We start from the raw sequence: 26,740 nt of genomic DNA on the forward strand, positions 1-26,740 counted from the left end.
ATAAACTGTAGAGAAGTGTCTACATTCAAAGACTTTACCTGGGTGAATTTTTGCATCAGTAGATACCCAGATAACCACTGTCTGGGGCAAGATGGATAACACTGTCTAGAAAGCTCCCTGGCCATCTCCCCAGTTGATATCCCTCAGAGGTCAACTCTGTGCTGATCTCTCTCACCATCGATGAGTTCTGCCTGACTTTGAACTTCTGAACACTAGCCTCCTTCAGCTAGATGTTCTCTTTCTCTCTCAGCCAGTGTTTTGAGAGAACTTGCATTCCCACTGGGCACCTTCACGAATTAGGTAATGATTAATGGACTTCCTCCTTTTGCAAAATTAATCTTTGATCTGCAGCTCAGGGAAGCTGGTGATAATGGAGTGAATAAAATTCCACTCCAAGTCAAGAAGCTGATGTTTTGTTGTAATTAACACACACCAGCCTACCCCAGGGTTGGGGGATGCCTGGTTCCAGTGGCTTTTTGGATTGGTTGGTTGGTTTGAGGTAGGGTCTTGCTCTGTCACCAAGGCTGGAGTGCAGTGGTGCAGTCTTAGCTCAGTGCAGCCTTGAACTCCTGGACTCAGATGATTCTCCTGCTCCAGCTTCCTGAGTAGTTAGGACTATAGGTGCATGCCATCACACCCAGCTACCTTTTAAAAATATTTTTTAAGAAATGGGGTCTCACTGTATTGTCCAGGCTGGTCTTGCACTCTTGGGCTCAAGCAGTCCTCCCACCTCAGCCTCCCAAAGTGTTAAGATTACAGGTATGAGCCACTGTGCCTGGCCTCCATTGGCTTTTCGAGACATCAGTCTCACCTCCAATCCCCTGGGGAGCCAGGCCTGTTTACCCTTCAGCCCTTCCAGACTTAGCCAGGCAAAGACACTCTTGACACATTTTCTTCCTCCAAGAGGAAGCCAAGTCTTTACTTCATACCAGGCACCACGTCGCCCCTGTGTATTTCTTATTTTTCTTCCTTTGGCTTTTTCTTTTTTTAAAACAACTTTATGGAGACATATTTCACTTTAAAAATGCTCCCACTGCCAGTGTACAAGTTAATGATTTTGAGGAACTTTAGCAAGGGATGGAGCCACGCCCAAGAATCAGTTTCAGAATATTTTCATCCCGCGCAAGATCTCTTGTGCCTATTTACGGTTAATACCTCTTCCCAGGCCTGCTGCAGGCAACCACTAAGAGACAGAGACTTTCTGTCTCTCTGAACTTGCCTGTTCAGGACACTTCACATCAATGGATCCCACACCATGTGGACTCTGCCGGGCTTCTTTCCCTTTGAATAACGTCTTCCAGGCTCGTTCAGATGGAGCACAGTCCGTAGTTCCTGCTCTTTGTTACTAAGTGGTATTTCTCAGTTCACTTCACAAAGTGGGTATTTTCCTTACGCCCACTGTAGAGATGGGAATGCTGAGACCCAGCTAGAGGAAGGGACTGGGGGTCGCCTCTGAGTGCTCCAGCGTCAGCCAACCTGCACTTAGTCCCCACACTGGCATGTCACTGCCTCCCCTGTGGGACTGGGGGTGCCTCAGGGATTCATCCCCAGGACCTGGCATGGTGCAGACTCACAGGCAGGCTTCTCGGATACTGACACAGTGAATTAACCCGCTGTGTTTAGAAACCTACTGTCCCGGCTGCCATTCATTGCTCTTCCCTACATGAACAGAAGCCCTGTACTCATCAGCAACCATCGATGGGCCCTCTCAGATATCCCCCCCGCTCTGTTTCTTCTTGTTGGTGCCACCTCTCTGTCACCTGGCTGCTGCCATAGATCACTGCCTGCCCTCCCAGCCCACACCCTTGCTGCTGATGTCCTCTCTCGGCAGAGCCCGTGGAGGCATCGCCTTTAAGCACAAATGGAGCTGTGCGGGATCCCTCCTTGCAGCTGTTCTGTGCTCTGGCCCTCCCCGCCTGCCCTGTTTCCTCCCTATCCACAGCAGGCCTTTTCACTACGGCTCAGTCATAGCTCGCTCTCTTCTGCCCCGGGACCTTTGCACAGGCTGTCCCTGTGCCTGGAACACCTGTCCCTTTCATCCTTTGTTCTTAGCTTGTGTCTCCGCTGCAGAGAGGCTTCCCTGACCACCAGAGCTGAAGTAGGTCTGCTCGTTCTGCCTCTGGGGCGTTTCTTTCATAAACACTGACTTGGAGGGACTTGCAGTCACCTCTGTGAGGCTCATCCTTTGGCCTTCCTGGTGGCCTCGCAGACTGGGCTGTGAGTGCTGGGCAGGGAGGCCATGTCTCTTCTGTTCACAGCTGTGTCCCAACACCTAGCATACAGTAGGCACTTGAGCTGTTTGCTGGGTGGCTGGAGGACAGGCTGGAGGGGCATAAGGAAAATATATGCTTTGCAAAGTGAACTGAGAAATACCACGTAGCAGCAAAGAGATGGAACTACCGACCGCGCTCCATCTGGACAAGCCCAGAAGATGTTATTCAAAGGGAAAGAAGGGGAGCACCTTGCTGACCCCTTTCCTCCCACCCTTCCCATTGCCACTGTGCCCGCTCTCGGCTTCTGTCCATTGTCCCTCTCTTATGGCCCTCACAGGATCTGGCTCGGCTGCAGGGGGGTCGGCAGCCTGAGCACCGGGACGTGACCCTGCAGAAGGTGTTGGACTCCGAGAAGCTGCTCTATGTGCTGGAGGCAGACGCGGCCATTGCCAAGCACATGAAGCACCCACAGGGGGACATGATTGCTGAGGAGTAGGTCCCTTCAGCTTCTTATCCCAGGGTAGCCACTGAGGGCTGTGGGCCAGGGCAGGGGGTGCTGTTCAGCATTTGGGAGCCCGAGTCAGGGGTCATCAAGGGCTAACTAGGTGCCAGGCACGTGCCAAAGGCTTCACACGATCCTCTTTTTTTTTTTTTTTTTTTGAGACAGAGTTTTGCTCTTGTTGCCCAGGCTGGAGTGCAATGGTGTAATCTCGGCTCACCGCAACCTCTGCCTCCACGGTTCAAGCAATTCTCCTGCCTCAGCCTCCCAAGTAGCTGGAATTACAGGCGTGCACCACCACTCCCGGCTAATTTTTGTATTTTTAGTAGAGACAGGGTTTCTCCATGTTGGTCAGGCTGGTCTCAAACTCCAGACCTCAGGTGATCCACCCGCCTCGGCCTCCCAAAGTGCTGGGATTATACGTGTGAGCCACCTCACTCAGCCTCACATGATCCTCTTGACGACCCTGTTTTGCAGTTGGGGAAACCGAGGCTCAGGGAGTTGATATCCCTTGTTCTGGAGCCACCAGGCTGACCTGTGAGCTTTTGAGCGAGCTCTGCCGCTGCCTGGTGCCCTGTCCCTGGCTTCCTTGGCTCACAACTCCCGGTTCAGTTTATCCTGGATGGATCAGCCTCCCTGACTCCTGCCTTGTCCCATGCCCCACCTCCACCCCAGCAAGGGCAGGGCTCTCTCGGTGCCCCACGACCCTCGGCACTTGTCCTTGCCATGGCATGCACCACCCCGTGGGCCCTGCTGGGTGGCAGACTCCAGAAAACAAGATCCTTCCTGCTTATTCCAGAACCTTCTATGGTTCTGGGCACATAGCAGGCTCTCAGGAAACTCTGATGGGGGAAGGAAGGTTGATGGAAAGTGGGTGGGGCCAGGCACGGTGGTTCATGTCTATAATCCCAGCACTTTGGGAGGCCGAAGCAGGCGGATCACCTGAGGTCGGGAGTTTGAGACCAGCCTGACCAACATGGTGAAACCCTGTCTCTAATAAAAATACAAAATTAACCAGGTGAGGTGGCGCATGCCTGTCATCCCAGCTACTCCAGAGGCTGAGGCAGGATAATCGCTTGAAACCGGGAGGTGGAGGTTGCCATGAGCTGAGATCGTGCCACTGCACTCCAGCCTGGGCGACAGAGCAAGACTCTGTCTCAAAAAAAAAAGAAAGATGAAAGAAAGAAAGAAAGAAAAGAAAGAAAAGAAAGAAGGAAGGGAGGGAGGGAGGGAGGGAGGGAGGGAAAGAAAGAACGTGGGAGGAGGGGTGACAGGATGCCCTAATTGTCTGGAACCAAAGGCCATGGTCACTGTGTCCTTCCGGACACTGAGGCCAGGGTTTGGGTGGGAGGCCCCTTGTGGGGTACAGGCAGTGCCAACCAGCCCCACTAAGCGGGCAGCCTCTCTCCCATCAGTATCCGACAGCTGAAGGAGCGCGTGACCAACCTGCGCGGGAAACACAAGCAGATCTACAGCCTGGCGGCAAAGGAAGTGGACCCACAAGTCAACTGGGCGGCGCTGGTGGAGGAGAAGCTGGTATGGCCTGGACTGGGCCGCTGGCTGCAGGGCTTCAGCTGGGGAGGGGGCCATGCATGTGCAGGGAGAGCCTCGCCATGTAATGGGCATCCCGGGTCTTACCAGGGAGACAGCCATGGTCCTGATGATTTTCCAGTGTGCCCGTGAGAGGAGTGAGGCTCAGAAAAGTGCAGCGCCAAGTCAGGGTCACACAGCTCGAGCGGTGGAGATTCGGACTCTGTCCCATCAGCCACACCTCGCTGCTGCTCCTGAGTCCCACTTTCCAGCCCTGGCATGTTGGGGTCCTGGCAACGTTTTGTGGGCAGGCTGGGGCAGGAGGGGCCAGACTTCTGGCCTGTCGCTCCCTTTCCTGGCCCTCGCCACAGAGAAGCACGCAGCCACTGCAGCTAGGTGTCCCAGGTTCGAGCCTCAGGTTCCCCAATTTTATTTATTTATTTATTTATTTATTTATTTATTTATTTATTCATTCATTCATTCATTCATTCATTCATTCATGAGACAAGGTCTCACTCCGTCGCCCAGGCTAGAGTGCAGTGGCATGATCTCGGCTCACTGCAACCTCAATTTCCCAGGCTTAGGTGATCCTCCCACCTCAGCCTCCCAAGTAGCTGGAATTACGGGTGCACTGCCACCACACCTGGCTAATTTTTTGTATTTTTATAGAGACAGGGCTTTGCCACATTGGCCAGGCTTGTCTCAAACTCCTGAGCTTCCCCAATTTTATTTTTTATTTATTTATTTATTTTTGAGACAAGGTCTTACTCTGTCTCCCAGGCTGGAGTGCAGTGGCATGATCACCGCTCACTGCAGCCTCAACTTTCCAAGCTTAGGTGATCCTCCCACCTGAGCCTCTCAAGTAGCTGGGATTACAGGTGCATGCCACCACACCTGGATAATTTTTTCTATTTTTGTAGAGATGGGGCTTTGCTCAAATTCCTGGGTTCAAGTGATCCACCCCCCTTGGCCTCCCAAAGTGCTGGGATGACAGGTATCAGCCACCATGCCTGGCCAGCTTGTCCACTATTAGTGGCATGACCCTGGGCAGGTGACTTGCCCTCACTCAGCCTCTGTGGCCTCATCTGAGAGATGGAACAGTAACCATGTGGACCTCTGAGGCTCTGTGAGATGAAAGATGATACGGGTCAGTGCTCAGCAAACGGAACTTCAGGGTTGAAGGTGTGGCCGGCATCTCCCTGTGGCTCTGCGGGGCCCCATGAAAAAGAGAGCACCATCATGCCCACCCCCGAGGCTCCTGGGGTGGCCGCACATCCCCAGCCCTTAGCCCACCCTCTCCCTATTGCTTCTGTGCCCTCCCGGCCAGGACAAGCTGAGCAGCCAGGGCTTTGGGACTGACCTGCTGCTGGTGGACCACCAAGTAGAGGAGCATAACATCTTCCACAACGAGGTCAAGGCCATCGGGCCCCACCTGGCCAAGGACGGGGTCAAGGTGGGGCGTGTGCTGGTGTGGTGGGGACCCAGGGATGGAGGGGGCCACGCCTGCGTCCTGGCCCTGACTCGTGCCCTCGGCTCTGTCCTCAGGAGGAGAACAGCGAACTTCGGGCCAAGTACCAGAAACTGCTGGTGAGGAGCTCCCTGGGGGAAAGGCATCATGGAGAGAGGATAGGATGGGAAGCTTGGAGTTGGGGGGGACAAGGATGTATTCTTTTAAAAATGACACAGGCAGCTGGGCATGGTGGCTTGGGCCTATCATCCTAGCTCTTTGGGAGGCAGAAGCAGGAGGATCACTTGAGCCCAGGACTTTGAGACCAACCTGGGCAACATAGTGAGACTCCAGCTCTACAAAATTATGTAACAGTTAGTGGGGCTTGGTGGCATGCTGTGGTCCCAGCTACTTGGGAGGCTGAAGTGGGAGGATCGTTTGAGTCCAGGAGGGGGAGGCTACAATGAGCTGAGATCATGCCACTCCACTCCAGCCTGGGAAACAGAGCAAAACCCTGTCTTTTAAAAAAAGGCGTGCAGTAAACGTTTCAATCAGGAGAGGGGTTGAGGTGGGAAGAGACGTGCGCCAGCCTCCTCCTGAGCGACTGCCAGGTTTACCCTGGTTGCTCAGGGAAAAGCCTAATAGACCCCAAGGGTACAGCCTGTCCTGCTTATTTCTTTATTAAGTATCTGCTGTGTGCCAAGTAGGATGCCACTTGCTTTCTATACAAAAGCTTTCCATTTTCCTTCCCAAACCTTTGAAGGATGCATTGTTTTAAAAATTGCATGAGTGTTATGCAAATACTTTCTTGTTGCTGATGTTTCAGACATCTCAGAGAACACAGAGGCGCACTGTGTCGCTGTAAGGAGCCATGCTGCCTCTGCTCCTTAGTGTTAGTGGTGCCACCTTGAGCGAGTTACTTAGCCTCTGGGAGCCTCAGTTTCCTCATCTGTGAAATGGAGTTCCTACCTGTTCCTGTCTCACAGGGTCGGTTTGAGGATGAAATGAGTCAATGTTGCAGAATTTCATAGCGCAGTGCTGGGTCCCGGAGGGCCCCATGTACCAAAATGCAAACATCCCTCCTTTCCCTTGCACCCCCGCTTCTCAGACCTAAAGTGGTGCTTTCCTTCCAGCCCTCTGTAAGACAATTGTGATAAAGATCAAAGTAGAAGCTATAGTTACTGATATTTGTTGAGCACCAACTAACTATATGCCAGTCTCTGTGCACTGTGAGGTCAGGACTTTCATCATCCCCATTTACAGATGGGCAAACTAAGTCTTCACAAAAGTGTCAGTTCCGCAAGGGTGTCTGCTGGCAGTGTCGTTCACTGCTGTATCCCCAGTGCCTGGAGCCGTGTCCAGCGCGTAGGAGATGCTCAATCAACATTTGCTGAACGAATGAATGAATTTCAGGGGGTCAGGTGATTTGTCTAAGGCGGCCTGGCCTGGAAGTGGCTAAGCTGGGCTTGTCCTCAGGCCGGCCATAGCTGGGCCCTGCAGGAGGTGGGGAAGGAAGCGAACAGTGGCAGTGGGCTGAGGACGCAGCCCTGTCCTTGCCCCGGCCCCTTCAGGCAGCATCACAGGCCCGGCAGCAGCACCTGAGTTCACTGCAGGACTACATGCAGCGCTGCACCAACGAGCTGTACTGGCTAGATCAGCAGGCCAAGGGCCGCATGCAGTATGACTGGAGTGACCGCAACCTCGACTATCCCAGCCGCCGGCGCCAGTACGAGGTGGGCGCTGGGGGCTTGGGGCATCAGGGAGGAGGCAGCCCTGGAGGGAGCACAGGCCCGTCAGGCCGGGCACTGAGGCCCCTCCACTGCCCCTCACTGCAGAATTTCATCAACCGGAACCTGGAGGCCAAAGAGGAGAGAATCAACAAACTGCACAGCGAGGGTGACCAGCTGCTGGCAGCCGAGCACCCCGGGAGGAACTCCATTGAGGTGTGTGTACCCCAAGACCAGACACTTCCTCCAGGGTGGCTTCTGGTTGGCCTCTGCCTGTGGGTTGCCTGGAGCTCAGGCAGACCCCGGAGCTGGGGGTCCTGCAAGCTGCATCTTGTGTCTGTCTGTCTCTGTCTTGCTGTGTCTGACTCTGATCCATTGGCACCTCTGCCCTAAGCCCCTGGACTTCTGAAGGCCCTGTGGGGTATCAGTTTCCTAGAGTTGCTGCAACAAGTGAAAACAAACTCAGTGGCTTTAAACAACAGAAATTCATTCTCTCAGAGGTCTGTGGGCTGTAAGTGTGAAATCAAGGTGTCTTAGGGCTTCATTCCCTCTGGAAGCTCCAGGACATGTACCTTCCTTGCTCTTCCAGCTTCTGGGGGTTGCCAGCAGCCCTTGGCTTGTGGCTGTATCATTTCAGTCCCTTCCTCCATCTTCACATGGCCTTCTCTCCCCATGTCTCTCTGTGTCCTCTCTTCTTATAAGGATGCCAGTCAATGGATTTAGGGTTCACCCTAATTTCAGGATCCTTAACTAATGACATCTGCAAAGATCCTATTCCCAAATAAGGTCGCATTCTTCCCATCCCCCACAATGCCCCCGCCAACCCCACCTGAGATGGAGTTTTGCTGTTGTCGCCCAGGCTGGAGTGCAGTGGTGCAATCTTGGCTCACTGCAACCTCTGCCTCCCAGGTTCAAGCGATTCTCCTGCCTCAGCCTCCTGAGTAGCTGGGACTACAGGCGCACGCCACCACACCCAGCAAATTATTGTATTTTTAGTAGAGACGGGGCCTCATCATGTGGGCCAGGCTAGTCTCGAACTCCTGACCTCAGGTGATCCACCCGCCTTGGCCTCCCAAACTGCTGCGATTACAGGCATGAGCCACCACGCCTGGCTAGGGTCATGGATTTGGTGGACACTGTTTGGTCCATGACAGTGCCTTTGTGCAGATTTGCTGAAGGCACCACTTTAGGCACACACAGCCCCCACTTGCCCCTTGTGCACCGCACAGCCTGGGCATCCATATGTGGCATCCCTGTTTGGCTCCCTGACGTGACCCCTCTCTCCTCCTCCCACCTCTGAGCAGAAGTTGGCTACCTCTGTGGTAGCCACATGCAGAGAGATGCCAGATGCCTCCCTCCCCCACCGTGCCCTAGCCCAATATCCCAGTGGTCCCTCCCTTGGTGTCTGCAGTACCTGCCCAATGGTGACCAGCTCCTTCTTCTGGCAGGCACACATGGAGGCTGTGCACGCAGACTGGAAGGAATACCTGAACCTGCTCATCTGCGAGGAGAGTCACCTCAAGTACATGGAGGACTACCACCAGGTACCTACCTCTCCTGGGAGTCCCCCCAGCACCAGTGGTGCTACTCTCTGAGAGCGCTCAGTGCCTGCTTGGCTCATGTGTGGCCTCGTGCTGCTTGGTCCAGGAGCCTTGCGGGGCTGCCATCCCAGGCCTGCAGCACCCATGCTTCTTTTTTTTTTTTTTTTTTTGAGACGGAGTCTAGCTCTGCCGCCCAGGCTGGAGTGCAATGGCCGGATCTCAGCTCACTGCAAGCCCCGCCTCCTGGGTTTAAGCCATTCTCCTGCCTCAGCCTCCCAAGTAGCTGGGACTGCAGGCGCCCGCCACGTCACCCGGCTAGTTTTTTTTGTATTTTTTAGTAGAGACGGGGTTTCACCGTGTTAGCCAGGATGGTCTCGATCTCCTGACCTCGTGATCTGCCCATCTCGGCCTCCCAAAGTGCTAGGATTACAGGCTTGAGCCACCGCGCCCGGCCAACACCCATGCTTCTGATGGCGTGTGCAGACATGTCCCAAGCTTGCCAGCCCCTGTCCATCCTCCCTGGGGACCAGGGCCAGAGTCTGATTCCCCAGGTCACATGGGGTCTAGGGTGAATGTGTGGGGTTTATAATCTTGGTAAAATCTATAATATGCATGCAGATACATAAAACAAAATTTGTTTTTTGTTTTGTTTTGTTTTGTTTTTGTTTTTGCTTTTGAGAGAGAGTCTCACCCTGTCACCCAGGCTGGAGTGCAATGGTGTGATCTCGGCTCACTGCAACCTCCGCGTCCTGGGTTCCAGCGATTCTCCTGCCTCAGCCTCCTGAACAGCTGGGATTACAAGTGTACATCAACACACCCAGCTAATTTTTGTATTTTCAGTAAAGGCGGGGTTTCACCATGTTGGTCAAGCTGGTCTCGAACTCCTGACCTCAGGTGATTCGCCTGCCTCGGCCTCCCAAAGCGTACCCTGAGGCCCTGGCTCTGGCTGGATTACAGGCGTGAGCCATCGCATCTGGCCAGTTTGCCATTTTTAAGTGTACAATTCAGTGGCATTCACTGCATTCACAATATTATGCAACCATCACCACCATCTACTTGCAAAACTTTCCATCACCCCAAACAGAAACCCTGTACCCTGGCCAGGCACGGTGGCTCACGCCTGTAATTCCAGCACTTTGGAAAGCTGAGGCGAGTGGATCACCTGAGGTCAGGAGTTCGAGACCACCCTGGCCAACATGATGAAACCCCATCTCTACTAAAAATACAAAAGTTAGCCAGGCATAGTGGCCCATACCTGTAATCCCAGATGGGAAGCTGAGGCAGGAGAATTGCTTGAACCCAGGAGGCAGAGGTTGCAGTGAGCTGAGATCGTGCCATTGTACTCCAGCCTGGGCAACAGAGCGAGACTCTGCCTCAAAAAAAAAAAAAAAAGCAAAAAACAAAACAAAACCAAAAAACCCTGTACTCATTAGGCAGTAAGTCTTCCATTACTGCTCCCCCAGCCCCAGGTCACCTTTGGTCTTCTTGCTGTCTCTATGGACTTGCCTGTTCCAGATGTGTCACATCTAGAACGAATATGAAGAATCAGTGGGATCATGCAGTCTCTGGCCTTTTGTGTCTGGCTTCTCTCACTGAGCATGTTTTCCGGGTTCATCCGTGTTGTAGCATTTTCAGTGCTTCACTCCTTTTTATGGCTGAATCATATCCCACTGTATGGCTAGACCACTGTGTTTATCCACTCATCTGTGGCTGGACACTTGTCTGTTTCCAGAGGAATGAGAGTTCTTAAGAAGCTGCGGGTAATTCTTAGGATTGAGATGTCTAGGGAAAGCTAGATGTGGGCGACGCTGTGTCACTCCTCATTCCCTGAGCTGCACGGTGGGGGCTTCAGGTCCTGTTCATGGCTGCAGCCCAGGTGCTCAGCCCAGGGGATAGGTGACAGTGACCCAAGAGTTGATAGACTGAAGAACGGGCAAGATAATTTTCGAGAACAAAAAGGGGAGGCTATTATCAAAACCTAGAAACAAGCTATAGTAGTAAGTCTGGGTGTTCCTAGTACAGAGAGAGGAACTGAATCAAAGATACCTCAAGACTTACTGGTATATCAAAGAAAATATGTCACAGAGGTGGCATCTCATGGATGGGTGGGAAGGGACCTGCCTTCTCCCAGTGAGGCCCCTAAGGAGCCAGCTCAGGGAGGGTGAGGCTGTCTCCACGCAGAGGAGCCTCGGGCTCAGTGCAGGGTCCCATGCTGGACTCCAGGTGAACCTGAGGCCCAGCCCCGCCTGAGGGATGAGATTGAAGCCTCAGACAGAAGCCCAGGTGCTTCTAGTGGTTTCCTGGCTGTGACAGAGCCACCTTCTCCCCAAGTTTCACAAAGACGTGAAGGACGCTCAGGAGCTGCTGCACAAGGTGGACTCGGACCTGAACCAGAAATACGGCCCTGACTTCAAGGACCGGTACCAGATTGAGCTGCTGCTACGGGAGCTGGATGTGAGCGATGGCCCAGGACCCCTGCTGGCCCGGGGGGCGGGGGACCCCTCTACACCATGCCTACCCTCAGCCCTGGACAGACCCCCCCCCAAAAGCACCCCACCTGCTGACTCCAGCCCCTACTAGGCGTCCTCCCACCAGGGGGAAGCCTGTTGGTCTCACCCGGGTCCCTGACCCTGTTCTCTTCAGGACCAGGAGAAGGTGCTGGACAAGTATGAAGACGTGGTGCGGGGGCTGCAGAAGCGAGGCCAGCAGGTGGTGCCCCTCAAGTACCGCCGGGAGACTCCGCTCAAGCCCATCCCCGTGGAGGCACTCTGTGACTTTGAGGGGGAGCAGGTGCGTGGGGCCAGCTCCTCTGTTTACCTCACTACAAAGTCTTTGGGGTAACATGGCTGGATCTGGGGCCTCAGGCGACGTTCTTGGGAGCCTGTGCCTGTCTCCGTGGTTGGTGTCACTCTGCCATCCCTTTACCTCGTGCAGGCCGACTGGCACCCCCATGCTGCCCCCACCTTGGCTGCCCTGGCCTTGTGTTCCACCAGCTTAGCAACCCCAGTCCCACCTCAGAAGTCCCCGGCCAGGTTCTCATTGGCCCACTGAGTCACGTGTCCACCCTACACCAATCACTGTGGCTGGGGAATGCCAGTGTCCACCCTGTACCAATGACTGTGGCTGGGGAATGCCAGTTTATACATTGCCCAGGTCCAAGTCATGCGTCCATCTGGAGCTTGGGAATGGAGAAAGAATGAGACCACAGGGACTGGGAATTGGGAGGGACGGTTCCCCAAAGGGAAATGAAGGTGGGTTGCTGGGCCAGCAGCCTCAACATATGTGCTCCTCCTGCATAACCCTCCCAACTCTATGGGGAGGGTCCAAGTGATGAGCCGGGGGTCCCCAGGTCCAAGAGTCCAGGGTGAGATGGCTACCGCGCTCGCAGGCCCTCAGCCCCTCCCGGGACCCTGACTGTCTGGCCTGCCCTTGCCAGGGCCTGATTTCACGGGGCTACAGCTACACCCTGCAGAAGAACAACGGGGAGAGCTGGGAACTCATGGACAGCGCTGGGAACAAGCTGATTGCTCCGGCTGTCTGTTTCGTGATCCCCCCCACAGACCCGGAGGCCCTGGCTCTGGCTGACAGGTACAAGGGCAAAGGCAGGAGTCTACATGGACCAGCCCCACCCAGGGTTTCTCAGGCCCCATTCATAGCCCTGGGCATTTGGACTCAGCCTGTGGGGAGCGGGGGGTCGCTGACACTCTGCATCTGTACCCCTTGGAGGTTCATGCAGGAGAGGGGCAGATCGTGGGCCGGCTGACTTGCTGAACATGAATGTCCAGCCCTGGGCTTCGTCCAGCGAGCAGTTTCTAAGGGCCCCTGGCTCCCACACACACTGCTCCCTGTACCTGCAGCTCCCAGCCCCTCGACTGTGGACTCAGCTGGAACAAAGGCTGCCTCTTTGCTCCCAGGCACCTTCTTCCACTGCACGCACCACTTTTTGTTGACTATCATACGTGTCAGTCTCGTTGGGCTCCTTGAATTTCCTCTCTCCAGGGCCTAGTTAAGTACCTGGTGGAAAGCTGGTGCCCAGGAACTCCTTGCTGAATGAGTGGATGATTCAAGGAATGCCTTCATTTATTCATTCAAGTGTTTATTGAGCACCTACTGTGTATGCTCCCTCAGAGGTAACATCTTGGTGGAGATTATTGGACAATTTTAGGTAGTAAGACTTCCTATGAAGAAGGGGGAAGGAGGAATAGTTCTGAGCCCAGGAGCACACAAAGGCCAGCACGGCAGTGCGCACTCACTGTCTGCATCTAAGGAGCTGTCAGGCTCCTCTGGGGTGTCTGCCCAGCCAGTCTGCTGTCATGTCTCTGTGGGTGCAGGGGGTGGTGGGCTGCCCAGGTTCCCAGCTCATTTCTGTCCTCACAGCCTGGGCAGCCAGTACCGGAGCGTGCAGCAGAAGGCAGCCGGGAGCAAACGCACGCTACAGCAGCGGTATGAGGTGCTGAAGACCGAGAACCCCGGAGGTGGGTGCCAGGGCCACTCGCCTGAGGCTCTGGGGGTGCCGGGGAGGGGCTGGACCCAGGGTATATGCTGTGGATGAGATGGCAAGGGCCTGGCAGTAGGTGGGGGGCTGGCTGCCTAGGTCCCTCCCTCGGCCTCACACCCCTGGCCCATTGTCACACCTGCCTGGGTCCTCCCTCCCTCCACAGATGCCTCTGACCTACAAGGGCGGCAGCTGCTGGCTGGCTTGGACAAGGTGGCCAGAGACCTGGACCGGCAGGAGAAGGCCATCACAGGGATCCTGCGGCCACCGCTGGAGCAAGGCCGGGCTGTGCAGGACAGTGCTGAGCGGGCCAAAGACCTCAAGGTACCTGTGGGTCAGGAGCACAGGCGGGGCCTGGGGAGCCCTGCACTGGCCCCCTGGCTCCCTGGGGCCCCTATTCAAGGTCTTTTCCCCATGGGGTCTTGGGACATTCACTGCAGGTGTCTGACAGGGACAGCCTGCTGCATGTAACCGGGTCCCGAGTCGTGGAGGTGGCAGGGCTGCTCTCATCACCTCCCCAGTTTCCAGACCAAGGACCACGCCGCCAGGCTCTTTCCAGACACATCCCCAGGAGAAAGAGCCAAGGCTTGCACTGTCCCTGCATGGCTTGTTGATCTGACGCCTGGCACGGCACATGGGCTGTGGAATTCCACAGGATTGGGTCACTGGCTGATTTGACTGCAGACACGTTAGCTAAACCCCAGGCCTCTTCAGTAGGATGGGTTGGCCCCGCTCGCAGGGTGGTGGCGAGGACAGGGTGAGCTGATGCCGGGGGCAACGTGGCAGGGCCACCACCACCCACCTCCTTTCCTACACAGTCTCCCACATCCTCAAGGCAGCCCTCTGAGGCAGGGAGTAGCACTCCAATTTTACAGAGGGGGATCTGGGATCGGAGAAGTGCCCTAGTCCCTGATGGGGCCTCACAGTGAGGGCTGAGTCAGGGTGAGAGGATGTGGGTCTCGGGTGTAACCTGACCCCACAAGTCCCTTCCTAAGTTGCTGGGAGTCGTCACGCCCCCACCCGTGACTGGGTGGAGTCGTTGTACTCACCTCCCAGGGTTGCTGCAAAGATTATTAAACAGAAGCGTTGACGTGCAGTGCTTAGAACAGCACAGGCCTGGCAGCTGCCTGGGTGCTTTTGGTGGCACTAGTCCACCGTCCACCTCAGCAGTTCCCTGGGATGCTCGTGAAAAATGCAGCCCTCAGGCTGGCGTCCAGACGCTGCATCAGAGCCCCAGAGTGTGCCAGGCCTTTCCAGCTGCTTCCACTGTCCCTGATGTGGGAATGTGTGCCCACCCTGGCCACATCCTCGGGGGAAGGGGCTGCCCGGCTGTGTCCAAAACTGAGGGGCCCTGGTCCCCACAGAACATCACCAATGAGCTACTGCGGATTGAGCCTGAGAAGACTCGGAGCGCGGCTGAGGGCGAAGCCTTCATCCAGGCCCTCCCAGGCAGTGGCACTACACCCCTGCTGAGGACTCGGGTGGAGGACACCAACCGGAAATACGAGCGCCTGGTGCAGCTGCTGGACTTGGCCCAGGAAAAGTGGGTGGCAGACAGGCAACATGGAAGTTGGGGTGGGGTCAGGGGACCAGGTGGGTATCCCCTGACGCCTGACTGGTGTTCTCAGGGTTGACATGGCCAACCGCCTGGAGAAGAGCCTGCAGCAGGGCTGGGAGTTGCTGGCCACACACGAGAACCATCTGAATCAGGATGACACAGTGCCCGAGAGTAGCTGCATCCTGGACAGCAAGGGGCAAGAGCTGGCGGTGAGTCTGGGGCCCGAGTCCCGGGAGTCCTTCTCTGAGCAGGTGAGGGCATCGGGCCCATCCACCCACCCCATCCAGACAGACGAGGACACCAGCATCCCGTCTCCCTGGGTTTGGAATGCCCAGTGTGCCCAGCTGGGAACTGCAAATGGAGGCCCGCAGCACAAATCCGAGCTATTCACGGGATCTGTGTGACCTATGGGATTTCAGATGCCAGCATTTTAAGATCAAATATCTGCAATAGACGGTGCAGTGGCACATGCCTGTAACACCAGCCATTCAGGAGGGTGGGGTGGGCTTGCTTGAGCCCCGGAGTTTAGGTCCAGCGTGGACAATGTTGCAAGCCCCATCTCTTAAAAAAAAAGAAAAAAAAAAAAAACACCTAACAATCCACGTTCCCAGTATCTCTTGCTGAGCAGAGCTGGCATCCTGGGCTGCAATCCACAGGGCAAGTCACTGGGCAGAGGAGCAGCTGCCTCCTCGGCCTGCTTTCCCCTCGCAGTTGCCATGGGCCCCCTTCCCGCATTGCCTGCCTGAGCGCAGGAAACATTCAAGTCTGTGACCCGAGGCCCCTTATTCACACTCCCATCTCACGACCTGCTTTTGCCAAGGCCTCACGGCCAGTGGCAGGCTGTTCTAGTGCGGGGCCCGAGCTGCCTGCTGCAGTGTTTTTAGTAGTTAGTTTTTCAGGGGTTTGTTCATTGTAATAAAACAGAAGATGGCAGAAGTGACCCAGGTTTGAGATGGACAGAGCAAGGCTCTGGTCCCTCCTCCTTGTGGCCTTGACCACCCTCCTACAGCCAGTGGCCCGGGGGCTGTGGGGGGTATCATCGCCTGGCTCTAGAAGCTCTGGCCATAGCACCACTGTCTCCTCCTCTGCCCGGCCAGGCCATGGCCTCTGAGTTACAGGCCCAGAAGTCCCTCCTGGGCGAGGTGGCGCAGAACTTGCAGGCAGCCAAGCAGTGCTCGAGCACACTGGCCAGCCGCTTCCAGGAGCACTGCCCGGACCTGGAGCGCCAGGAGGCCGAGGTGCACAAGCTGGGCCAGCGTTTCGACAACCTGTGCCAGCAGGTGGAGCGCAGGTGAGGGTGCAGGGGGTGGTGGTCATTCTTGTTTTCTGAGAATGCGATCTAACTCCCTCTAAACAATGCTGTAGCCATGTCCCACAGATGGTGCTGTTTTTCTTTTTGGTGAGTTCATCAGATTCTCTGACAGCCCTGTGGGCTCTCCTTTGAGTCATGATTACCTGGGTCCTGTAATCCACAATGGGCATCTCTGCAAGTCAATGTAATGTGGACTCACCTGGTTCTCCACATTCCCACCTGACATTCCCTAATTACCACCCACCCTGTGTGGGAGATGATTGGGGTATTTCTAGTTAAGTTACATTTGATTGTTTCCCACTTTTTTTAAAAAAATGAGGGCCCTGTAAGGCATCTGCTTGCTGTGGCCAAGGCCTGAATGCTTTGCCTTGGCAGGGTGCAGAGCCTACAGAGTGCCAAGGCGGCCTACGAGGACTTCCACCACGGCCGTGACCACGTGCTGCTGTTCCTAGCCAGCATCCCCAGTTATGAGCCTCAGGAGACAGACAGCCTCAGCCAGATGGAGACTAAGCTGAAGAACCAGAAGGTGAGACGGCCGCTTCTGCAGCTCCAGGCACACACTGGCGAGGGAGGGTCAGAGGTCAGCAAGCCCCTTGCTGGGGAGCCAAGCTTTTGGGAGGTGGAGCAGGGCAGAGGCTTGCCACAGCTGTGTCCTCCCTGGGCCTCAGCTCTCAGGCTCCCAACACCCAACCCCCAACCCTCTGAGAACAAGAACCGAGTATGCCGCTCACCTCTCCCAGCTCAGTGCCTGGTGCACAGTGGACGTCTGGCGTGGACTGGCTATCTGAGTGAGCAGCTACAGAATGAGGAGCCGCCTTTGTGGGGAAAATCTCATTTCCAAAGTTGGAACTCCGGCCTCCCCTAGGCCCAACACAGTGCCTTGGGGTGAGGGAAGAACGTGGGAAGCCAAAGGCTGAGATGCAACTCCCAGGTCCACCCCATCAGCCACATCCCCACTTTGGAAACTTTACTTTCCTCACTCATAAGCTGGAGGTCACGATCCTTACCTTCTGGCATCACTTGAAGATTAAATGAGATAATCTAAGTCAGAGAGCAGAACAGTGTCTGGTGGTCCAAACCATCAGTTAACATTTGTTTCCTACCAGAGATAATGATCTTGGCCCTTCACAGAGCCTTAGAACTGCCTTTTATGGCTAGGTGCAGTGGCTCACACCTGTAATGCCAACCTTTTGGGAGGCCGAGGCAGGCAGATCACGAGGTCAGGAGTTCAAGACCAGCCTGGCAACATAGTGAAACCCCATCTCTACTAAAAATACAAAAAAACTAGCTGGGTATGGTGGCAGGAGCCTGTAGTCCCAGCTACTCGGGAGGCTGAGGCAGAACTGCTTGAACCCAGGAGACTGCACCACTGCACTCCAGCCTGGGCAATGCAGTGAGACTCTGTCTCAAAAAAAAAAAAAAAACTGCCTTTTGCAATGAACAACAATGTATATACCAGGGAGCCATCATACTTTGTGCTAGAGAGGAATAAATTCAGATTCTGAGATTTCCAGCTACTTCATCCATGTTTGCTTTTAAACATTTTTTTTTCCGGTTCGTTTTGATTTTTAAACTGTGTCTTACAGAACCTGCTAGATGAGATAGCAAGTAGGGAGCAGGAAGTACAGAAGATCTGTGCCAACTCCCAGCGGTACCAGCAAGCTGTAAAGGTGAGCCGGGAAACTTCTGCCCGAAGCACAAACAGCAGGGGCCTCGCTCCTCCGTCCCCTGGTCAGAGAAGCAGCAAGCACCAGCCTTGGCACATGTGGGTGGAGCTGGCCATCCGGCGGCACTGCTGGCTGCTGTGCAAACTGGCACAGGCTTTTGGGAAAATAGAATGGTACTAGACATGGAATGCCATAAAAGGGTTTTATACTCTGAAGGAGTCAACTCTTTGGGGGAATTTATCCTTAAGGAAAAAATACAAAAAAAAAAAAAAAAAGCAGGATAAAATTGTTGCAACAGCACTAATTACAATAGCAAAACTAGTAAGCTGGAAAGGACCGGTGTGCAGTGGAAGGAGAAAGCTGCATGAAGCAGCACACATCCACTTGCTGGATTATGAAGTCTGCAAGCTGGTAAACATGAGAAGAGGTGGTGGCAAGGTGAGACAGGGTGATGGTACAATGTTAAAAGCAGCAGCAGCAGGTGAAAATCTCTAGGCATGTAGGAAGGTCGGGAGGGGAATTCGGGGGGTGCTTTTTCTTGTCTTATATGTTACTGAGTGATGGAGCTACGTACTGCTGAGGTATTGGTAATTCTCAAAACCTCCTGGCAATCACTACAGGGTGCAGCTGTGAGGAAGACCCATGCAGATTATAAAACCAGCACATGGCACAGGGCGGGTCTGGGTCAGCCGGAACGGGTACAGGAACATGTCTGTCTCTTCTCACCTGTTTTAATCTACCCTCTGCCATGTCTCTCACTCATGCAGGACTATGAGTTAGAAGCGGAAAAACTAAGGTCTCTTCTCGACTTGGAGAATGGAAGGAGCAGCCACGTGAGCAAGAGAGCCAGGCTCCAATCTCCCGCCACCAAAGTGAAGGAAGAGGTGAGTTCTGTGGGCTGGGCGGCCTCGGGACTGAGGTGGAGGCCAAGCTGCCCTGCTCCCCAGGGAGCATGGTGTCACGCGCTGGCCTCAGAGATGCACACACAACAGGGAAGTCACTGAGAGCCCTCCTGCGTGCAAACAGGTTTGGTAAGAGAAGATGAGGACATCGATATGCCTAGAAAGAGCAAGGCTGGGCGCGGTGGCTCGCGCCTGTAATCCTAGCACTTTGGGAGGCCAAGGTGGCAGAACTGCTTGAGCCCAGGAGTTTGAGACCAGCCTAGGCAACAAAGCAGGACCCCCCCATCTACAAAAAAATTAGCCAAGCGTGGTGGTGCACACCTGCAGCTGCTTGGGAGGCTGAGGAGGATCACTTGAGCCCAGGAGTTCAAGGCTGTAGTGAGCTGCAATCACACCACTGCACTTCAGTCTGAGTGAGAGATTCTGTCTTTAAAAAATAAAAACTTTTGAAAACACAGCTGAACAGAAGTGTCAGGGTCAAAGCCATGGATCTGGGAAGTTCCTCTTTTGCTCAGTAAGTAGAGTGGAGGGCTGATATTAGTCTCTTGCACACACAAGAAAGAACACTGGTGCTCAAAGTCAGTAAAGACCCTGGTCTGGATCTTCTGCCTCGAGATCCAGTTTTTTCTCCACCACTGAGACTATAGCAAGAGCTATGCCTCTACCCCCAAATTCCATACTTCTCAAGAACCACGCCCACGCTCTCTAGCTCTCTGTTGCTTACCCTGTTGACACCTGTTTGTTGACCGCTCTCCTAAACCTCTTCTCTGCAGGAAGCAGCACTTGCCGCCAAGTTCACTGAAGTTTACGCCATCAACAGACAGAGGCTGCAGAATCTGGAGTTTGCTCTGAATCTCCTGAGACAGGTAACTGATCTTAGTAAGAAATCCTACTTCAAGCTGTGCTAACAGGTGACAAATACAGACTCTGTCTCAGAGAAATGGTCTGTGAATTGATGGGAGTGTCCCCTTGCTAATGTTTCTGGGCAGGACCAGTGCAAAGACTGGCCCGATCCAATGCTTCTACTGACATGAGAACTTATTCAACTCAATAAACATCTGCTGAAAGTGAATGCTATTTTCAGCTAGACATGGTGGCTCACGCTTGTAATCCCAGCACTCTGGGAGGCCGAGGCGGGCGGATCACCTGAGGTCAGGAGTTGGAGACCAGCCTGGCCAACATGGTGAAATGCTTTCTCTACTAAAAATACAAAAATTAGCTGGGCATCGTGGCGCATGCCTGTAATCCCAGCTACTCAGGAGACTGAGGCAGGAGAATTGCTTGAACCCAGAAGGTGGAGGTTGCAGGGAGCCAAGATCGTGCCACTGCACTCCAGCTGGGCAACAGAGCGAGACTCTGTCTTAAAAAAAAAAAAAGCAAAGAAAATGAATGTTATTTTCTGAAGTCCATGATATTTATGACAGCATTGTTTGTAATAGCAAGACACTGGAAGCAGTTCACTCTTCATTAGCAATGGGCTAAACTGCGGTCTGTCCAGAGAGTGGAAACTATGCTGCTGGTAAATCCTGAAGCAGTACTCTCTGTGCAGAGCTGGAACGAGCTCTGTCAGTGCAGTCAGCGGCAGGGCACACAGCAAGAGTACCATTTGTGCAGGAAAGATAAACACATGGTGCATACTACAGACAGACACACCCTAGGAAGGGGACCAGAGGTGGGACACCATGGTTTCATTTTAAACTCTTCCACAGCTCAAAAATGTTTTACCTAATTAAAAAAACCCCAAACTAGTTGTTTGATCATTTTTGAAAGTAACCCTAGAGCTCTACAACGAACATGAACTGGCGCTGAGGGAGTCCCTTGGGGATCACAGGACAGCCACTCTGACCAGCTGGGGACAGGCCCCACATGTGCTGCCAGAGCCTGGCTTTAACCTTGTCTTGTCTTCTCCATCACAGCAGCCGGAAGTCGAAGTGACCCATGAGACCCTGCAAAGGAACAGGCCAGACTCTGGAGTGGAGCAGGCGTGGAAGATCAGGAAGCAACTGGATGAGGAGACTGAGCGGAGGCAGCAGCTGGAGAACGAGGTCAAGAGCACCCAGGAAGAAATCCGGACCTTGAGGAATCAGGGGCCTCAGGAATCAGTGGTGAGGAAGGAGGTGCTCAAGAAGGTGCCGGATCCCGCACTGGAGGAGAGCTTCCAGCAGCTGCAGCACACGCTGGCGGAGGAGCAGCACAAGAACCAGTTGCTGCAGGAGGAGCTGGAGGCACTGCAGCTACAGCTGCGTGCCCTGGAGCAGGAGACCAGGGATGGGGGGCAAGAGTACATGGTCAAGGAGGTCCTACGCATTGAGCCCGACAGGGCCCAGGCGGATGAGGTCTTGCAGCTGAGGGAGGAGCTGGAGGCACTGAGGCGGCAGAAGGGCGCCCGGGAGGCAGAGGTGCTCCTCCTGCAGCAGCGTCTGGCCGCCCTGGCCGAGGAGAGGAGCCGGGCACAGGAGAAGGTCACCGAGAAAGAGGTGGTGAAACTGCAGAATGACCCCCAGCTGGAGGCAGAGTACCGGCAGCTGCAGGAGGAACACCAGCGCCAGGGCCAGCTCAGGGAGAAGCAGGAGGAGGAGCTGAGCTTCCTCCAGGACAAGCTCAAGAGGCTGGAGAAGGAGCGGGCCATGGCTGAGGGCAAGATCACCGTCAAGGAGGTGCTCAAGGTGGAGAAGGACACAGCCACCGAGAGGGAGGTCAGCGATCTCACCCGCCAATACGAGGACGAGGCTGCCAAGGCTCGCGCTAGCCAGAGGGAGAAGACGGAGCTGCTCCGGAAGATATGGGCCTTGGAGGAGGAGAACGCCAAAGTGGTGGTGCAGGAGAAGGTGAGGGAGATCGTGCGGCCAGACCCCAAGGCAGAGAGTGAGGTGGCCAACCTCCGCCTGGAGCTTGTGGAGCAAGAGCGAAAGTATCGGGGCGCCGAGGAGCAGCTCCGGAGCTACCAGAGCGAGCTGGAGGCCCTCAGGAGGCGAGGCCCCCAGGTGGAAGTCAAAGAGGTGACTAAGGAAGTCATTAAGTACAAAACTGACCCCGAGATGGAGAAGGAGCTTCAGCGGCTCAGGGAGGAGATCGTGGACAAGACCAGACTGATTGAAAGGTGTGATTTAGAGATCTACCAGCTCAAGCAGGAAATCCAGGCCCTGAAAGACACCAAACCCCAGGTCCAGACCAAAGAGGTGGTCCAGGAGATTCTCCAATTCCAAGAAGACCCTCAAACCAAGGAGGAGGTGGCGTCTCTGAGGGCAAAGCTCTCAGAGGAGCAGAAGAAGCAAGTGGATCTGGAGAGGGAGAGGGCCTCCCAGGAAAAGCAGATCGCCCAGAAGGAGGAGGAGCTCTCGCTGGTGAAGGAAAGGGTGGTGCAGCAGGAGGTAGTCAGGTACGAGGAGGAGCCAGGCCTGCGGGCCGAGGTGAGCTCCTTTGCCGAGAGCATCGACGTGGAGCTGCGACAGATTGACAAGCTGCGGGCAGAGCTGCGGAGGCTGCAGCACCGGCGCACCGAGCTTGAGCGGCAGCTGGAGGAGCTGGAGCGCGAGCGGCAGGCCCGCAGGGAGGCCGAGCGCGAGGTGCAGCGGTTGCAGCAGCGGCTGGCAGCGCTGGAGCAGGAAGAAGCTGAGGCCCGTGAGAAGGTAACCCGCAAGCAGAAGGTGGTGCTGCAGCAGGACCCGCAGCAGGCCCGAGAGCATGCCCTGCTCCGACTCCAGCTGGAAGAAGAGCAGCACCGGCGGCAGCTCCTGGAGGGTGAACTCGAGCCACTCCGGAGGAAACTGGCTGCACTGGAGAAGGCGGAGGTCAAGGAGAAGGTGGTGCTCTCCGAGAGCATCCAGGTGGAGAAGGGTGACACCGAACAAGAGATCCAGAGGCTCAAGAGCAACCTGGAGGAGGAGAGCCGCAGCAAGCGCGAACTGGATGTTGAGGTGAGCCGGCTGGAAGCCAGACTTTCGGAGCTGGAATTCCATAACTCCAAGTCATCCAAGGAACTAGACTTTCTAAGGGAAGAGAACCACAAATTACAGCTGGAGAGGCAAAACCTGCAGCTGGAGACCCGAAGGCTCCAATCGGAAATTGACATGGCAGCGACGGAAACACGAGACCTGCGGAACATGACCATGGCGGACTCTGGGACCAACCATGACTCCAGACTATGGTCCCTGGAGAGGGAACTGGATGACCTCAAGAGGCTCTCCAAGGACAAAGACCTCGAGATCGACGAGCTTCAGAAACGTCTGGGCTCCGTGGCTGTCAAGCGGGAGCAGCGGGAGAACCACCTGCGGCGCTCCATCGTAGTCATCCACCCCGACACAGGCCGCGAGCTGTCCCCGGAGGAAGCCCACCGCGCGGGGCTCATCGACTGGAACATGTTCGTGAAACTCAGAAGCCAGGAGTGCGACTGGGAGGAGATCTCGGTGAAGGGTCCTAATGGGGAGTCCTCAGTAATACACGACAGGAAGTCTGGCAAGAAGTTCTCCATCGAAGAGGCCCTGCAGAGTGGCAGGCTGACCCCTGCTCAGTATGACCGCTACGTCAACAAGGACATGTCCATCCAGGAGCTGGCAGTCTTGGTATCTGGGCAGAAGTAGGCACAGCTCTTGTAACTCTTCGTAGCGGCAGATGCTGGTTCTCCTCTGATGCTGTGACCTCCCTGGTGTCGTCTTCTCCCTAGCCCTGGTGTAGGCCAAGCATTTTATACACACCCTTGCTGCCAGGCTGCTTAGAGTCCAGCCCACATATGGGACAGGCACTGGCTGAAGACAGGCAACTCTCAGTTCCAACCATCCTTCACCCTGAGTGACCCACTTCATCCTCCAATGATTGGACAACTGCGATGCCTTTTCCTATACACTCCAAACTCCTCGTGACACCTGCACACAATCTGAAAACCACTAAAGCACAAGCCAACCACAGCAGCCAAGCCCACTCCATGCAGCATGGGTACTGGTGGCACACTAGTGACACTGCCCCACAAAGGCCTGGGCCCGTGGGGGCTGCTGCCTGGCATGACATCTCTCCAGATTTCTGGCTTAAAACAAACTTTCCATCAGAGAAGCCTCCTCAGTAGTTACTCTGCTCATGAGACAGATCTGGGCTCCAAGCCAGCAAAGGTGAACAGAAACCACAAGTGTCCAGGCCTCGGTGCTAGAGTGGATGTTAATTGTCAGCCAGACTGTCCCGGCACCTACAGAGAATGTTTCACAGTTCTGGCATTTAAATCCTTTGATAGTGGATTGTGTTGCTGTTAGCCTTAGTTTCAGTGCTTTACAAGTCTCGCTTATTATCTCATTGGTATTTAGGTATACAAAACAGTTGATTATTCACCACGCGAATTTCTGGTTCTCTGTATCTCATGTAGAACATAAGAAAATGGGAAGTAATAGGGAACTTTATTTATAGCATGAAAATAAACCTGGTGGCTGGAGTCTACTTTTACGGTCCACGTGTTTCTTCTTTTGCATGCAAGGCTTAATTCCCCCACTCCCTCTTGGCTTTCAGCCAAAATGGATATTCCATATATAACAGCTCCTACAGGAAGTACTACTTCCACAGGGTAGAAAAAAAAGAGTGAGAAAAAATGTTTTGGAAACCTTGAAACAATTTATTGAATCACTTTATACAAGATTAACAATCTCCACACCACCCCTAACACCAACATAGTTGCTGCACAAAAGCCACAGCCCCTCTCACACATAAGAAACGGCCACGCCCGGTAAGTGCTCAGAGACTTTCGCTGCACCAAGGAAACCCCTGCAGCCCCCAGACCCCGAGGCCGCTCTGCCCTACCCTCTGCTGCGGCCTCGCCTGTAGATCTGCCTTGCCATGGCTATTCAGTCATTCGCTCTTTCATTACCACAAATAAAGCATAAACAAAAAGAAATCTCAAACTCCCCATCAAAGAAACGTTTCCCTGAGGCAAGAGGCATCACTAGATTCCTAAAAATGAGGGTATTCTGCTCCAGCTGCGCGCGCAATGGTACATGGGGAGGAGGGAGCACCAAAGGGAAAGGAAGGAGGGGCTGGGACCTGGGTGTTTATGGGCAGAGAAGCCTGGAGAGTCCCTGCTCAGCCTCCACTGCCGGCCTCTGCTTGGCTTTGAGCTCAGCAATACAAATCTCTTCTTTGGCTCTTTTGCTACTACCTAAGACTACTCTGTAAACAAACTGGAAATCCAAGTTGCAAAAAATATATATAATAAAGGGATAAGGAATCCACTTAGCCCAATGTGAAACACAGATTGGTTCTTATGTAAAAAAGGAGTCAGAGCAGAGGCCAGGCCAAAGGGTGGACAGAGGTCTTGCTCCTTGGGAAACCAGGAAGGCCAGTAAACCTCTGAATGAAGGGTGAGTTACTGGGCGCTGTACCCTGGGAGTCAAGAGCCAAGAGCGATCCGTTTTCCCCCAGGTGCACGTGCTGAGGACACTATACTCTCAACGTGCCTGAGATCACTTAGCTGGAGCAGTCAGTTCAGACTCACCTTGTGGCAAAGACCTCACAGGACAGGCAAGTGCCCTCAAAATCCTTGTGAAACAGCCACTGGTTGAGTGGTGACTTAGGAGCTCTGCAGTAACTGTCCTAGTCTCTCTGAACCACTCCTCAAGCTCTTCCGTACATCACCCTTAAGTCGACACATAACCCCACTGCCTGGAGGGCCCCAGGACTTCAAGGCCTATTTCTACCTGGCAGACACTTCACAGAGGCCTGCTTCTGCCGCACTGCCTACGAATGATTCCTAAGACGACAAACTGGAATGTCTATCTGTGACTCGGGACCCCTGGTATCCTTGACCCTCAGAAAGATGAAGGGCTTTGGGCTCTGCAGTACAACTCCACAAACTCTGGAAAAGCAAAATGGGAGCCCTGGCTACACTGGGACTTGGAATTTGGGGGCCCAGACACCCTTCTAGTCAGGACAGCACAGATAATGATGTGCACGTGTAAAAAACTCAAAACTGGCTTTGTCTTGAATACAGACATATCTTTAAAAAGGTCTTCACCTCAGAGCCACTCAGAGGGCTGAATGGACCTGTGTGGTCGAATTCTGCTCCACCATAAAGGCACTGGAATTATGTCTTCCTATAACATGATGTGTGAAGAACAGTCCCCTTCTATCCAATGCATTTAATGGTAATGATGAAAACTGAGCCCAAAATAGGTGTCTGTAAAAATCCTATCACAATTGTTGAATCTACAAAGGTCTTTTCTCTAAAAGAGCTTCATTGTCATGTTTCAAGGAGAAACTGGCCCCCACAGTGCGCACACCCTAGGTGTTCTTAATATTTTGCAGGGACAACGCATGTCTCCTAGCTGTGGCTCTGGCCTGGGTTTTGTTCTCTTGAGCACACAGCCTGGGGATGAGGCGGCACTGTGACCATCCAGGGAGCTTACTGCGGCCAGAAGGAGCCCCTGAGCAGTGGGGTGCTCTGAGGTACTCTGACCAAATGCAAGGGGGTCAGGCAGATTCACCCGCAGGTGTGCCAACTGCTCTGCCACCAGAGCCTGTAAACACCATGCCTCCCACCATGGCCCAGCACACAGCCCAGCCTAGAGCTGCCCCTCTAACAACCGTCTAGCAAGAGCCGCAAGGCCCAGAGCACAGGATAGTCTGCACCTCCTGAGCAGCAAGGACCCAGCTCCCTCCGTGGGAGGCATGTCAGAAGTGCCAAGAAGCGCTCCACTGAGAACTCACGCTCCTCCAGAAGAACACCAAGCAGCAGAAAGGGCGCAGTGAGTGTCCATCCTGGGAGACCTGCACGTTCTGATTCCACCCAGACCCAAGTGGCAAGCCTTGCCTCTGAAGCGGTCACAATTTCCGTGGTACAGCAGGCCCTTTCCCGTGAAGCTGAGGAGCACCTGGA

General features: G+C 54.4%; 2 protein-coding genes across 9 annotated transcripts in view; one reads left to right on the forward strand and one right to left on the reverse strand.

The window, feature by feature from the left end:
- PPL (periplakin) overlaps positions 1 to 24,314 on the forward strand; it is a 57,382-nt gene extending 33,068 nt beyond the window's left edge. Inside the window, exons 3-22 of one of the 2 annotated variants that reach the window (XM_030925262.1) lie at positions 2,551 to 2,705; positions 4,128 to 4,248; positions 5,531 to 5,695; positions 5,788 to 5,829; positions 7,261 to 7,422; positions 7,525 to 7,632; positions 8,865 to 8,960; positions 11,289 to 11,411; positions 11,601 to 11,747; positions 12,394 to 12,545; positions 13,335 to 13,432; positions 13,619 to 13,776; positions 14,817 to 14,995; positions 15,081 to 15,219; positions 16,108 to 16,301; positions 16,698 to 16,848; positions 17,909 to 17,992; positions 18,757 to 18,873; positions 19,665 to 19,757; positions 20,808 to 24,311. In XM_030925262.1, coding sequence (XP_030781122.1) covers positions 2,551 to 2,705; positions 4,128 to 4,248; positions 5,531 to 5,695; positions 5,788 to 5,829; positions 7,261 to 7,422; positions 7,525 to 7,632; positions 8,865 to 8,960; positions 11,289 to 11,411; positions 11,601 to 11,747; positions 12,394 to 12,545; positions 13,335 to 13,432; positions 13,619 to 13,776; positions 14,817 to 14,995; positions 15,081 to 15,219; positions 16,108 to 16,301; positions 16,698 to 16,848; positions 17,909 to 17,992; positions 18,757 to 18,873; positions 19,665 to 19,757; positions 20,808 to 23,471 — 5,148 coding nt within the window. In that variant the 3' untranslated portion in view covers positions 23,472 to 24,311. Of the gene's footprint in view, positions 1 to 2,550; positions 2,706 to 4,127; positions 4,249 to 5,530; positions 5,696 to 5,787; positions 5,830 to 7,260; positions 7,423 to 7,524; positions 7,633 to 8,864; positions 8,961 to 11,288; positions 11,412 to 11,600; positions 11,748 to 12,393; positions 12,546 to 13,334; positions 13,433 to 13,618; positions 13,777 to 14,816; positions 14,996 to 15,080; positions 15,220 to 16,107; positions 16,302 to 16,697; positions 16,849 to 17,908; positions 17,993 to 18,756; positions 18,874 to 19,664; positions 19,758 to 20,807 lie in introns of both variants that reach the window. The other variant, XM_010353878.2, reaches the window with a different exon arrangement.
- A 149-nt stretch (positions 24,315 to 24,463) lies between these two features.
- UBN1 (ubinuclein 1) overlaps positions 24,464 to 26,740 on the reverse strand; it is a 39,866-nt gene continuing 37,589 nt past the window's right edge. For all 7 annotated transcript variants that reach the window (XM_030925264.1, XM_030925263.1, XM_030925265.1 and 4 more), the window contains one exon: positions 24,464 to 26,735. In XM_030925264.1, coding sequence (XP_030781124.1) covers positions 26,686 to 26,735 — 50 coding nt within the window. In that variant the 3' untranslated portion in view covers positions 24,464 to 26,685. The remainder of the gene's footprint in view (positions 26,736 to 26,740) is intronic.

This window comes from Rhinopithecus roxellana, chromosome 20, assembly GCF_007565055.1.
Source record: "Rhinopithecus roxellana isolate Shanxi Qingling chromosome 20, ASM756505v1, whole genome shotgun sequence".
Classification (NCBI taxonomy): Eukaryota; Metazoa; Chordata; class Mammalia; order Primates; family Cercopithecidae; genus Rhinopithecus; species Rhinopithecus roxellana.